The sequence below is a fragment of the Mchenga conophoros genome, linkage group LG2 (assembly GCF_057382185.1).
Source record: "Mchenga conophoros isolate Kocher_MC1m ecotype Shallow Benthic linkage group LG2, M_conophoros_male_GT1.1, whole genome shotgun sequence".
Classification (NCBI taxonomy): Eukaryota; Metazoa; Chordata; class Actinopteri; order Cichliformes; family Cichlidae; genus Mchenga; species Mchenga conophoros.
In genome coordinates this window covers 25,387,006-25,400,305 of record NC_140527.1, presented here as the reverse complement: position 1 = coordinate 25,400,305, position 13,300 = coordinate 25,387,006, and the positions used below count along the sequence as shown (strand labels likewise).

At 44.3% G+C, this 13,300-nt stretch overlaps 1 protein-coding gene across 5 annotated transcripts in view; it reads right to left on the bottom strand.

Moving 5' to 3' along the window:
• Window positions 1-11,746, bottom strand: part of LOC146582025 (transcription factor COE1-like) — a 55,558-nt gene extending 43,812 nt beyond the window's left edge. For 4 of the 5 annotated variants that reach the window (XM_085290011.1, XM_085290002.1, XM_085290019.1 and 1 more), the window contains exons 1-6: window positions 10,822-11,745; window positions 9,743-9,899; window positions 8,431-8,494; window positions 7,671-7,726; window positions 6,262-6,335; window positions 4,745-4,813 (exon numbers count right to left, since the gene is read on the bottom strand). In XM_085290011.1, the coding sequence (XP_085146137.1) occupies window positions 4,745-4,813; window positions 6,262-6,335; window positions 7,671-7,726; window positions 8,431-8,494; window positions 9,743-9,899; window positions 10,822-10,955 (554 nt within the window). In that variant the 5' untranslated portion in view covers window positions 10,956-11,745. Of the gene's footprint in view, window positions 1-4,744; window positions 4,814-6,261; window positions 6,336-7,670; window positions 7,727-8,430; window positions 8,495-9,742; window positions 9,900-10,821 lie in introns of all 5 variants that reach the window. The other variant, XM_085290037.1, reaches the window with a different exon arrangement.
• Between the last annotated feature and the right edge of the window lie 1,554 nt (window positions 11,747-13,300).

Here is a 13,300-nt window from a genome sequence, read left to right as displayed (position 1 = left end):
CAAACTCCCTGCTGTCAATCAGTGTAGCTGCCCGTACCCTGGGGACATGCTTTCCTCCAATGCAAGGGGGGGGGAGAACACAAGCAAACAGATGCAAAAAGCTGCAGGTCAGTGTACATCTGTGCATGCTATATTTCTGAACGCCTGTGGATTCCTTGCAACTGGGCATGCGCATGCCTGCATGTGCACTTGGGCTGGAGGCAGCTCAGGCAGCTCTGCAAGGCCGTTAGCACCTGAGGTAGGGGAGTTCTGCTTGCATATCGATGAGCCGGCAACTTCGCCTCTTTGCCCCCGAGCCCCGTTCAAACAACCAGATCCAGCTAAGGGCCAGTACTTTTCAAAGCCTCCCATAGCATCCTGCTTAAGACTGCACAAAAAAGAAAATGCACATTACCCCCCCCCCCCCCCCCCCCCCCCAAAAAAAAAAATAAAAAAATAAAGAAAGGCAACAAATCAAGCCAAGGCGAGATCATAAAAGTTATGATGGAAACAAAAAAAGTCGCTGGGGAGACAGTGCAAGACAACTTGAACGTGCAAGTGTCACTCCCAGGGTGTTTCTAGTTTCTCTTTCCCTCCTAGAGAAATGCCAAACTACTGATAGGTGGTCAGATGGACAACAGAAAACCAGCTGTGAGAAAAAAAAGGGAAAGAAAAAAAGAATCACAATCTTGCATAAAATAAAACTGACCCAAGATGTGGAAAAGAAAAGCAAATGATAAAGACCTTCAGGTGTCAGCGTGTACAGTGAGAGGATCACTGCGGTGCAAGTGTGAGCCTTCACCTTCTCACTAACACAGTCATGGATATGAAAATGAAACTAAGCTACGGGGACGGAAGGCACTGCCAGTAAACCGCATTAGCATCAAATGCAAATGAGAAGGGGGCTAATGGCTGGACAGGTGCAGACTGGGCCTCTAAATGACACACACACACACACACACACACATATTTGCAGGCACACGCACACACACACACACAAATGAGATGGATGAATTAAACATGGGTGGGCTCTGCTTGGGGGGCTGGCAGGGCTGACATAAAGTCAATGACATACATTATTCACTAGTGCACGTTAGCCCAGCCAAGGCAACACATGACCTCTCACCCCAGGAAGTGCATCCAAACATAACAACCAAAACAATAAGGGGGTTCCCTGCTTGCAAGAGAGGGACCTGAGATAAACTAGCCATACATGAGCCTGGAAAAATGATGTGTTTAAAAAAACGCTGACCCGATGTTTATTTGTGTTTTATTTTAAGCAAAGGTGTAGACCCGACACAGCTGATAGGTGAACCAAAACCTGGTTCACAAGTGCTAACTACCCACCGTGAAGCTGAGGAGTCAGCCTGTTCCACTGGCTCAGAGAACAGGAAGCTGTCGGCCATGACATCACCCTCCCCGGGAGGAGCACTTCCTGCCCGACATTCTTCACTCAAGACACACACACACTTGTCAGGAAATGGCCTCTATCAAAACACACACTTGCTCCTGGGGAAATAACCAACACTGATGCGGATACACAAGCACAGACACGCATGCGAGGAAATGGGCCACATCAACAGCGGGCTGCAGGAGTGTGTGCAAAGGCAAACACACCAACACACCCTCAAAAAAAGAAAAGAAAAAACAGCAATAAACCTGAAATAACATTGTCTGTACATGTAAACTTGACACCGCTTTGTGCCCGTCCTGGCATTGCAAACGGAAGAGGGATTGCGGGCTACGCATGATAACCAGTGGATTCTTATCGCTGGTCACAGAGTGTTTCTATCCCACCCCTCCAGAGAGGCTCTCCCAGCCTCGGGGACACCCTGCAGCAGGCCTATGGGAGCTGGATGAGCAGGAAAGGGCTACAGGACACAGGTGGTAAGAGGCAGGAGAGGACACATGGTGCTGGAGGGATTGCCATACCCCCTCCACTGCAAATAGGGCTGACACATTTGTCCACAATTATACCAAGTGCATATACTAAAATAGTTCAGTGAGAAGACAAACATAAGACTCAGAGAGAGGGAGGGAGAGAAAAAAAGCTTTACATGGGTGAGAGGGAAATGTGTTTGTGATTTGGGGCCCATCAGGGCACGTGATAGAGCGATCATACACTGTGGCTGAATAAGATTAGCCCCATGCTAACCGAGAGTGATGGGGAGAAGTGGAAGTGGAGGTTTAGGGGTTAAGGGCTCCCCCTCATATTATCCTGATTCTGTAAGAGGCTAAAGTGGACCACACATGTTTCCCTGGGGAGCAGAAGCACAGGAGCATCACACCTTTCAGATGCTTCTCCTGCCCAGTGTCAAGCACAGACTCAATGTGTCATGTCAAGGTCTGACTGAATTTCCAAGAACTCGCTGCTACTGAGGTTAAATACATAAAATATGGCACGAGTTGCTTTCTTCTTCTTCTTCTTCTCCTTCCTCAGCGCTGATCCACATCAGACAGCAGAGAGAGAGATGACAACGCGAGCCACGATAGTCCTAAATCAAAACAGCCAAGAAAGCGGTACAGATTGGCGTCGCGTTAAAGCGACTCCTGCCTAAACAAATACGCTTCTTAACAAAGCATCTGAAGCATATTGCTCCTCGTAGATGCTTTAAAGCCCAAACAAATTCTCTTTTCAACAGAGGGGGTGGGTGGGGACGAGATAAAGAAAGGGCTGAGACTCTCCCGGTGAGCGAGTACAGTACCCAAAAGCGTTGCCAATCCACACTGTACCAGATTTGTTCTCCTAACAATCAAATAAGTTTCTCATTAGCTGACTTTATTTTTCCTCATTCCCGTGGTTTTGCTGCAGTGGCCTGTTTCTCCAATCTTAACGAGAGAGAGCTAATTAGGCAATCAGACCCATTACTCTTCCAGAAGAGTTAGAGCTAGCCCAGCTAATTAGGGCTGTAAAATCTAATCATCTCTGAGAAACAGCAGAGGGCTAACGAGCCCTTATTTAACGAACTAAATAACTTCAAGGGTGGAGAGGGGCTGCTGATGGTATTTCTTTATGAATTTGAAGGAGGGGAGCTCATGGTAATTGAGTCAGTTTCAGCCTCACAGTTGTTTGTTTGTTTATGAATCCCTGATTATTACAATTGCCAAGAATATATTGGTACTAAATGAGCAAACGTATAAACCCTCCTCTGCTTAATCCCCTTTGCCCCCCCCCCCCCCTCTTTTAAAAACTAGCTACCCCCCCAACCTTTCCTAACTGCTCTCCTCTCACCTGACCTATTTTGCTGTCCAGAAAGAGTGCTCGCTGGAGAGGAAAACAGAGATATTGCTGTTGTTTTCTCTCCCCCTGTTCTAATTTGTTGTTCGTTAATGCTGCCCTCACACCTGAGCCATCAGGCGTCGGGGGAATACCGCCAGCGAGCGACCACAACACATGCTCAGTGTTGGAAAAGCTGTTGGCGGGAGGATCAGGCCGCTTCACTTAAGGCTGGTCGTGCTCAAACCGCGGCAAACCCAAAGAAAAAGTTTTCACATGGCGTCCGTGAAGACGGAGCAACGGAGCGTGCAGATGAGAAATTCAACAAGTATGCACACATGAAAAACAAAAATCAGAAATATGGCACAGAGTGATGGGCAGGCGTGTTGTCTGAGGCCACGTGGTGGGGTGCAGCTGTCTCAGGGAGCGCTGAGGTGAGGCCTTCTGCTTCAGTGGAGCGGAACAAGGGTGGCGCATGCACACACACAAACTTGAACACACATAAATATATATATTTATATATATGTACACACACACTCGCACAGGTAAAAAAGTAGCTTTCCACAGAGCAGCAGTGAGAACGGGACAGCTGTGTTCATCAGATAGCACAGGTCACTGCCTCATTAACACTCACACAAATACACTCAAATGTGACAAATTCAAATCAGACATCAGATAGACTACAATCTGCCTCATTTTACCCAATGACGCAGTGGCTAGGACATAGTTGAATATCAGAAAATACATTCCAAATTCCTTCATGGAAAGTCTCTTCAGCTCTCTTTAAGTCCTGATCAGAACCGCCTTAAATCTGCACGAACGAGAACAGCTCGAGTACGAGCAAAATACCTTCCCTCGTCCTCCCGCGTGCCACACGCACACACATGGCAGAGGCCGGACAGTAAATCTCTCTGACTATAAATCCTGCAAGCTGCTGCATCAGTCAGAGGTAGTTTATGACAGCAGAAGAAAGGCAAAAGACTGTGAGTGTGTAAAAAAAAACAACCCAGCTAACAATAGCCATCCACGAGTGAGATTTATACACAGAAATACACACACCAGAGCGTAGTAGCTGTAACCCTAACTGCTCATCAGCTAAGTCATCAGCACGACCACACAAACGCTGTTTGACCACACTTGAAGCAGAGCTCGACTGCTCCGTGATTGCTCCTCCACTTCACGCACGCAAACACACTAACACAAACATACAGCTGGAATATAATTTACTGCCGTTTCACACTTTCTGCTTACACAGACAATTATGGCTGCTCAAAACCCCCCAGAAAACAACCTGTGGCTGCTTTATTAGGCCTGCAGGTTGCAATTTCTCAGCCAAATCACATGTCAAAGACCCCTTCCAACTGCTTTCTTTCGCTAAAAATTTAAATGGCTTCTCGTCATGCTTTGTATGTTCTGCCATTATTTACTGCTCCTGTACTTGGCCCACAGCGCTTGTTTCACACACCCCTCCACAGTTATACCTGCTGCACTTGTGTTTGCGGTGACAGCGCATCATCGTGCCGGGGTCAAAGGGCAAAGTTTGCTTACCTGTCGATGATGACAGGGTCTGATGGGGTCTCGTTCCTGTTGCCACAACTCTTCTTATCGCAGCATCGACTGCAGGGGATGGGGATGAGACAAAAAAAAGGATGGGGGGTTAGTCACCTGGATGCAAACAGCAGCGAGAGCAAGATAAGGTGCAGCATTAAGGGGAGAAGAAAGCAGATGAGCATATAGGAGAGGGATGTGGGAGTAAAGGGGGCGTGAGACTTTTGTGGAGTTCAAGAGGAAGCATGGGTTGGATTTCTGTTTAGCTTGTCAAGGTAAGACTGGGGCTTTTGCACTACAGTAGGCGAGATCAGCCGGGCGATTTTTAGGCAAAGTTTGGAGGAGAACGGGAACGAGCTTGAATGGGACTGGATAAAAACTTGAATTAGCCTCCAGGGCTCAGGTTAGCTCCATTTCTGTCAGACATCACAAAACCAGACATCTTATGTTCTCTATTTTTCCTCAGTGCTCGTCCCCTCCCTCTATCCCGCCTCTCTCCCTCTCTCTCTCGCTTGTTCTTTCTCTCTCTCAGAAGTGGGTCACAGAGTGGTCCCACTGGACCTGGAGAGTAGTGCATGCCGGGTAGAAGGGGGTTGCATACTGATGTGACGAGTCCTTTCTGAATCATTTGACTGCACCGCTATGTAACAGCGTGTTGTGTGTCGTCGACACCCCCCCTTCTGTATTCCCCCCCAAAAAGTATCATTGCGTCTACCTTTCTCTCTCTTGTCTGCTCACCTGAGCCTTTGCATGTCTGTGTGTACCTGTGTCTGACTACATGTGTGCATCTACTGTATCTGTGTGTGTGTGTGGGAGGAGATGAAGAAAGACATCGAAGCAAGTGAGAGAAGGCTGGAGAGAGACTGACCCTCCCCCTGCTTTCTCAAGTCCCCCAGGACAAGAGGACTGGAGAGCCAGATCAGATTTCTGATCTCGACCGTTTCCTGCAGCATATGAAAACAAGTGGTCTAAATTGCCTTGTGTGATAACCAGGAAGTGTCTACACTTTGCCACTAGCCATTTTTCTCCATGCAACTCTTACATGTTCTTCTAGATGGCTGGTTTTGTAAGAGACAATCGCACGCTGTGTGATGCCTTTATTGATTGTGAATGCATGCAACGAGACTGTGAGAGTCCTCCCAGCTTACTACTTTTGACTGAGTGTGTGTGTGTCTTTATTTTATGTGTAATTTGAGTCTGTCTCCCTCTGCACATAGCTCACTGTCAGGACACAGCAAACTGCATGTATTACACAAACTGAGGAGGATGGGTTTGAGTAATGAGCTTTTCCTTGTCCTAATTAGCTGAACATGAGAGGGATGCACACGCGCACATACACACCGACACATACACGCACAACAGAAATAGGCCAGGGCCCGTCTCCCCAACCCACTTTGAGGAAAATGATAAGATTTCTATTGCAATTTAGCAGCGCTCCTCATGTCCTTGCCCCCTCTTTACACCAACAAAGACATCTTCGGAGTGAGAAATGTGGTATAAAATGCTTTGCGTTTTACCTGCACATGATCTCATGGGTCAGCAGCACCCGACACATCTCTGGATTTTTGTCCTGGCCCTCATAAACAATGGCCTAAAGAAAGGGGAGGGGGAAAGATAACAGAAAGTTAAAATGATTGTAGTTTACATTTTTTCAGTGGTGTATTAAGAGAAAAAAAAAGTCAAACTACGATGCAGGGGGCAAGTAAAAAACAGAAAGATGTGTGTGCATGTGTGTGTGTCTTTCATCTGGGAGTAGTGTTTGTCTATCTGGCAAATCTGTGTATCGTGGGAATCCAGTCCTCCTGAACAGGAACTCTCTGTTCTGACAGAGACAGTAAGAGCAAAATTGTTGGTGTGTGTGTACTACTGCTCGTGCATATGTGTTTGTGCATGCACGTATGTTTATACGTGGTGTACAGTGAGCAGTTGGACTGCCAGACTGGAGTATAGTGCACCATCTGGTCCATACAGCACAGCGTCCAAAAATCTAGTCTGGTTACCCCTCCAACCCCACTCAACATGCTCTCCAGGGCTGTGATCGCCCTGCACACACACACACAAACACAATCTCACACACACTCACACACGCGTGCGGGCGCCGATAAACATGCAAACACACACGCTCTCGCACAAACAACATCTCCTCCTACTCTTTTCAATCTCAGACAAACTCTCTTCAAGCCTAATGGCACCAGAGGAAGAATTGGCAAAACAAAAGACCTGATATCAAAACAGCGCTGAAGAGGCTCACTTTCTTCGTTGTCTAATTCATCCGAGCGGTGAAATCCCTCAGTAGTGCGCCAGCCCACATGAGCTGCTCTGTATTTCTTTGTGCGATTGAATTGGCAATAACACACTCTGGGATAGTTTGTTCTGTTTCACATTGAGGAAATGAGGGTCAAGGTCCTCAAAGAGTGAGCTGGCATGCATCACTGTCTCTCTCAAACACTAACACATCGCCACGACCGAGAGATTCACACACTCACAATCACACACACACACACACACACACACACACACACACACACACACACACACATTCATGTGAACACACACTTATATATTGCCTGTTAAAAACACACACACACACACACACACACACACACACACACACACACACACACACACCCTCACTAGCTGCTGTGCAGAGGTAGAATATGAGGACACATGTCCTCTACTTTTCTGGGCCTCTGTAAATGTATTCCACAGGTAAGACAGGTCGTTTATCAAGCAGGCTGTGCTGTGCTGAAGTTGAGGGTCCCAGACACAGGCATGCATGGGGGGGGGGGCAAGAGGAGGGGGTTGGTGGCTGGGTTTGGGTGGCTGGGGGGGGGGGGGGGGGGGTCAACAGTCAGATCAACAGAGCCAGCAAACCATTGTAGAGTTCATTTTTTGTTGTTTTTTAGTCTAAGGAAGCACGTCTTACCTGTTTAGTCATAGAGTCAATGAGACGAACATACAAGTCCTGCTCCGTCCTGATCCCTGCACACACACACGTTAAAAAGTCAAAGCGTTTACGGGCTGGGGAATCTCTCTGAGCACAAAATGTATTCTTTCTGGTTTCCCCTGCGAGCCACTTCATGGAAACGATGAGTCTAAACTGTTAATAATGACTTTCAGTATTTGTTGCACGCTGTCAGTTTGGTTGGAACTTGAAAATTCAATTTGCTGTCTTTACTGTGTTGATTTTATCTGCATAAATATTTAGTATCAACTTAAGACTGAAAATAAGCACAGCAGGAGTCTACTAAAACATAATCAATACAACTTAATTGTTCAACGAAGGAAGGAAGACTTTTAAAAAAAAAGTTTAAAAGGAAGACGTTTTATTTTGCAGCTTGGAGTTTTTTACTCCTAAAGAGAAATACACTGCGTTTATTGGTAGAAGCAAATGAAACAGCAATAAATAAATACATAAATAATACAAATAATAATTAAAAAACATGCTTTTGTTTTTTCATTTATGAGTAATAATGCAATAATTTAAAAATATCTGAAGTTATCATCTTTCATGTTGCCTGAAAGCTAATAAATCCATAGAAGAAAACTATAAAACCTCTAAACCGAAGCTCAACCAAGTGACCACCTAAAACATTTATTTCCAGAGTTTTCTCACTTGCGTTTGACGTTTCATTGACACGCTGCTTCTGTTATTGCTCCATAAAAATTATGGAAACCAAACTCACCGTTACTGTAGAGGAGCTGAAGTCTATAATGGATCCCATTGTTGGTCTTTTCCCCCGTCATTTCCTATGAAAATTAAACCAGACCCGGTAAAAGCAAGCAGACAAGCGAGCCACCTCGTCCTGGTACTTCGACTGCATGTCTACAACTTGATATATATATATATATATATATATATATATATATATATATATATATATATATATATATATATATATATATATATATATATATATATATATATATATATTTTACATCAGCGAAATATCATAACTTCATATCTACAGTGAAATTAAGTTTTCATTTCTCTCTCACCTCTTCGTATCGAGTTTGCAGAGAAGAGTTAGAAAAATAAAAAAAAAGGAATCCGTAACTTTTAATGAGGCTATTTGACAAAGAATAAGAAACCCAACTTCTTAATAATTAATTGTTTTTTTGTTTTTTGTTTTTTTAAAACACTGTTTTTTAAATTTGTTTTTAAGCTTTGTAACCTAAACTATTCTACCGTTCTCCCACAGCTTCATTTTATTTTATTTCCTATTTTTAAAATGATACAACTTCCTACACATTTATTATCTCCCCCCAACACGACAACGCGCAATGTGTAACGTCTTCTTATTGGGCAGCACAAAAACATTTGACTATAATTAATTATAAAGAAGTCGTTGTTAAATGCTAATAAATGCAGCACTTATTAATAAGTAAAACATTTTCCTATATCGATGTGACTTCAAAGACTAATATTGAAAGTTCCCTTTTTAAAGAAAATTTAAAAAAACATGTGAAAATGAAGAAGCTTGTCAGGAGAGCACCTGCAGGAATGGGCTGCATGCTGTGCTGAGCTGTCACAGAATATAAAAGTCAATATGGTTCTCGGTAGATGAGCGCAAAAGTTGCTGTAAATATGTGTAATATTCATTATTTTGCAGCTATGAAGAAAGTCAGAGTAATGACAAATATAATCAGAAGTCTGAAAGTATTATATTTTTTTAGGAACCCACGTCTAAAAATCACATCAGGAAAGCCTTCGGGAGTAATAATCCCTGCTGTGTGCGTTTGGTAATTTATCACTTTGACTATATTGTCAGGCGTCAGTCGATGCTTCGCTGCAATTTAAACATTGTACTCTTTCCTTTGAATATTTTATTACAGGCAGTGAGACGATGAAAATAAATAATAAGGCATGTATATATATATATATATATATATATATATATATATATATATATATATATATATATATATATATATATATATATGTGTGTGTGTGTGTGTGTGTGTGTGTGTGTTTGTATATTTAATTTGCAAACTCACCTTTTCCTTCTCTACAAAGTCGACGAAAGTGGTTCTCTCTATTTCCACAGGCTGACCCTGTCTGTCGTACAAAGCCAGGACGAAGTGGAAGAAGTTGGACTTGCGGAGGTTGGAGGGCGGCTGTTTCTCGAAGTGTGCCCGAGCGAGACCCACTCCGCTGCGGACACAAGCACAGACCAACTAGCATCCAAAACGACGGGCATTGAAAAAATATATATACATAAAAATAAAAAAAAAGAATAAAATGAAGAAAATAGAATCACAGCACGACAGAAACCTGCCCTCAGATTCAACCTCATCGCTGGCAAAATTCGTCTCTGTGCAGTTGAATAAAAAAGCTGCAGTTTCATCAACAATAATTACAGAAATATGGCTAAATGTTAAAGCGTAAAGTTAAATTGCTTCGACGTACTATTTAATATTAACGTCATAATTTGGACACATCAGTTGCTCTCTCGATGGTAGGCCTGTCGTCCATGTTAGCGTCATTACTTTCTACTGCAGCTTTAATGAAATCAAATTCACTTTCTTTGATTTTGTGGGAAAACTGCGAAATTGTAGACCTGAAAAATATAATTCTATATGCACATAAGCTACTCGGTTTTATCACAACAAAATCACAACTACTACTAATAATATGAATAATAAAGGAGGAGTAAACAACAAAGTGAGCTGAAAAGTCTAAGCAAAACTCAGCGCTCACTTTTTCAAACTAAAGTTATGCTGAGGGAACATTTAAACCCCGCTCGCCCTGGAGTTTTAGTCACTGTTACAGCCCCTTCTTCCTGAAATCCGTTAAATAAAAAACTTCGAGGCACATACAATATTTTAGTAAGTCGGACTTTGAGCTAAAAAAAAAGAAAAAAGAAAGAGAAAAATGAGGGGAAAGGGGCTTGAAATGCCTGGAGGGGGAGCGGTGATTATCCCACAACTGCGTCCTCTGGGGACTCGTGCTGCCCCAAGTGATGCAGCCGCTCTCCCGTCTTTAACACCGCAGATCTGAGCGGCTTTTCTCCCCCCCATATCCCCGGTCTCCACGCCCCGCAGTCAGCGCACCGCCAAGGCCGCCTTGGGCTCACCTCTGGGCGGCTGTGTTGGCGTCCAGCACCCCGGCGCCCTGCATCCATGTCCGAACCGCGTTCATCCCGGCCACCATGGGCTCTTCTTTCATACTACTCCCACTCCTCTGGATGCTCTCGTGGATGCCAAACATCAAAACGCACCTTCACACTGTCTCTATCTCTCACTCACTCTCTCCCCCCTCTCTCTCTCCTCCTCTCCTCGGCTCCCTCCTTTCACTCTCTCTCTTCTTCTTCTTCTTTTCCCCTCCTGCCTCCCCTCCTCTTGCTTGTCTGTTTGATCGCGCTGTCAGAACGAGCAAAGTAGCGTGGTCTGTTTCACTCGGCGTTTAGTTGCGGCGTGTTTCTCAAAGTAAACAAAAGATGCGACATGTGGAAGGGAAAAAAAAAGAAAGAAAGAATAAAGGGAGGCCGGGAGCTGTCAGCATCCGAGGTTAGCTGCACCTCGTGTCAGCGACTCCAGAAGGAAAACGGAGTGGGGAAGCAGCAGCTGTGTGAAGATGAACAGCGTGAGAAACGATGAAAGAGGGGGGAAGCGCAGGATGAGAGGCTGCACTGAGTTGGCGACAGTCCCCGGGATCAAGGTGCAGCTGACATAAACGCGAGCAAAAATGTCAGTTTCCCCCTCTTTCTCTCTCTTTTCTTTTTTTTCTTTGCAAACAAACAGTCCAAAGAGAAAACGAAAAACGAGGAGATGAAAACGCGTTTCGCTTTCCTTAGCTCCGTTTCCTTATTTACAAAGTCTTCCCCTCCTGTCTCTCTCAGCTCAGATGAATGAAACGGAAGATTACGCGCAATTAAGCGGCAGTCCCGGGCAGCAGCGGCTCAACTCCTCCTCATCTCCCGCTCGGGTGATTTGCGCTCTTTTTCCTTCCCTGAGGAATCACTTTGGACCATCTCTGGGATGCCAAACAGGAGAGAGGACTAGTAGGTGAAGGAGGCGTGGTCTGCACGCAAAGGGGAGGACTAGTAGGTGAAGGAGGCGTGGTCTGCACGCCTCAAACATAGTTAATAACGCGGACAATCATCTGTCCACCAACCCGACCACCACTTTGCCCGCCCGCCTGCCTTCTGTCCCCGCCTCGCTCCGCGCACTGTCCCGCCCCAGCCACTTAGCCTGAAGCTTTGCGCGCGCTCTCCCTCTCTCTCTGTGCGTGCGTGATGTGTGCGTGTTAAATCTTTTTTGTGTTTAGTGTTTAGAGCTGACAGTTAATATGTTCATGGCAATCAAACACCAGCTCCAGGGAGGAAGTTAGTTTGATCCATATAGTTTTCCGTCTGTGAGCAAAGAGAAGAGCAAGAGAAACTGCACGCCACGAAATATCCCCGCATCCATCTGCAAAAAGCCCAAACAGATTCTGATTAAATGTTCTAATGAGGATCATATACAAACATTTTTTTCGTTTTTGTCTCGTTATTATGTGACAAAGCATGCACTAGTGGAGTGAAACAATCCGAGAAGCACTCACCATCTGCGCGCAGATTTATGCGTATATGTCTCAGATTAATTCAACATCAAACAACCAAAAAACCAATATTTTAATTGTCCACATTCTGCACGCGTGTGCTGTGGAGAAAAAGGACTTTATTCAAACATTTATTTGTATTTTTTTTTTAAACTGAAGCTCCGTCTTGTTGTTTTCACACGAGATTCGGAATCAACTGCACGGAGAAGTCCAAGTGTTCATTCAGAGTATCAACTCCGGCAGATTATGGGCTTAACAAAGTTTCAGCGCACCAAAGGAAAAAAAGAAAAAAGAAAAAACAGAGCCTGGCAGCCGCTGCGCACAATTTTGTGTTACAGCCCGGTGGTTTGAAATTAGCTTTGATTAGATGCATTACATAAATCTTGCGGGACTAAATGCTGAATCCAACATAAATATGAGGATTACAGCTAAACTGTTCTGCGTCCTGCTGCCCAAAAAGAAATTTGCAGTCACTCAAAAGCAACTGCTCACAAACAATAACAGCACAAAAAAAGAGATGAAGAAAAAAAGTGTGACAAAAAATTTGCATGGTTGCTCACGGAGCCATGAAACTGCGCGGTGAGCCCACATGCATGAAGACCGGACGAACAAATCCAGCAGCTCTAGCAGGAAATGAGGATGCTGCTGCAGCTCTCCCCACTTTGCTCGCCAGTCCTGGTTTTCCTCCGATCATTAGAGTCATTTCTAAATTGTCAAATTGAATTGTCCGGGGGAGGCATCTGCTCACTAAGTACTGTTTGCTTAATTATAATGAAATGGAAAGGATGAAAGAGTCGTTTGGTTTTGTTGTTTTTATCAGGAGGCTATATCTGAAAATTAAGATTTTATCAAAAAACGGCTCAAATGAAAGAGTCTGACACGTTGATGCTGGCGGTTGCGGGCTCAGGGAAAAAAGCTCACGTATAATTAAAACAAAATACAGACTATTTGGAATTATGAGGTTATATATTTTGGCACTCTAATAACCCCAAACAAGTTTTACTTTGTTTTTA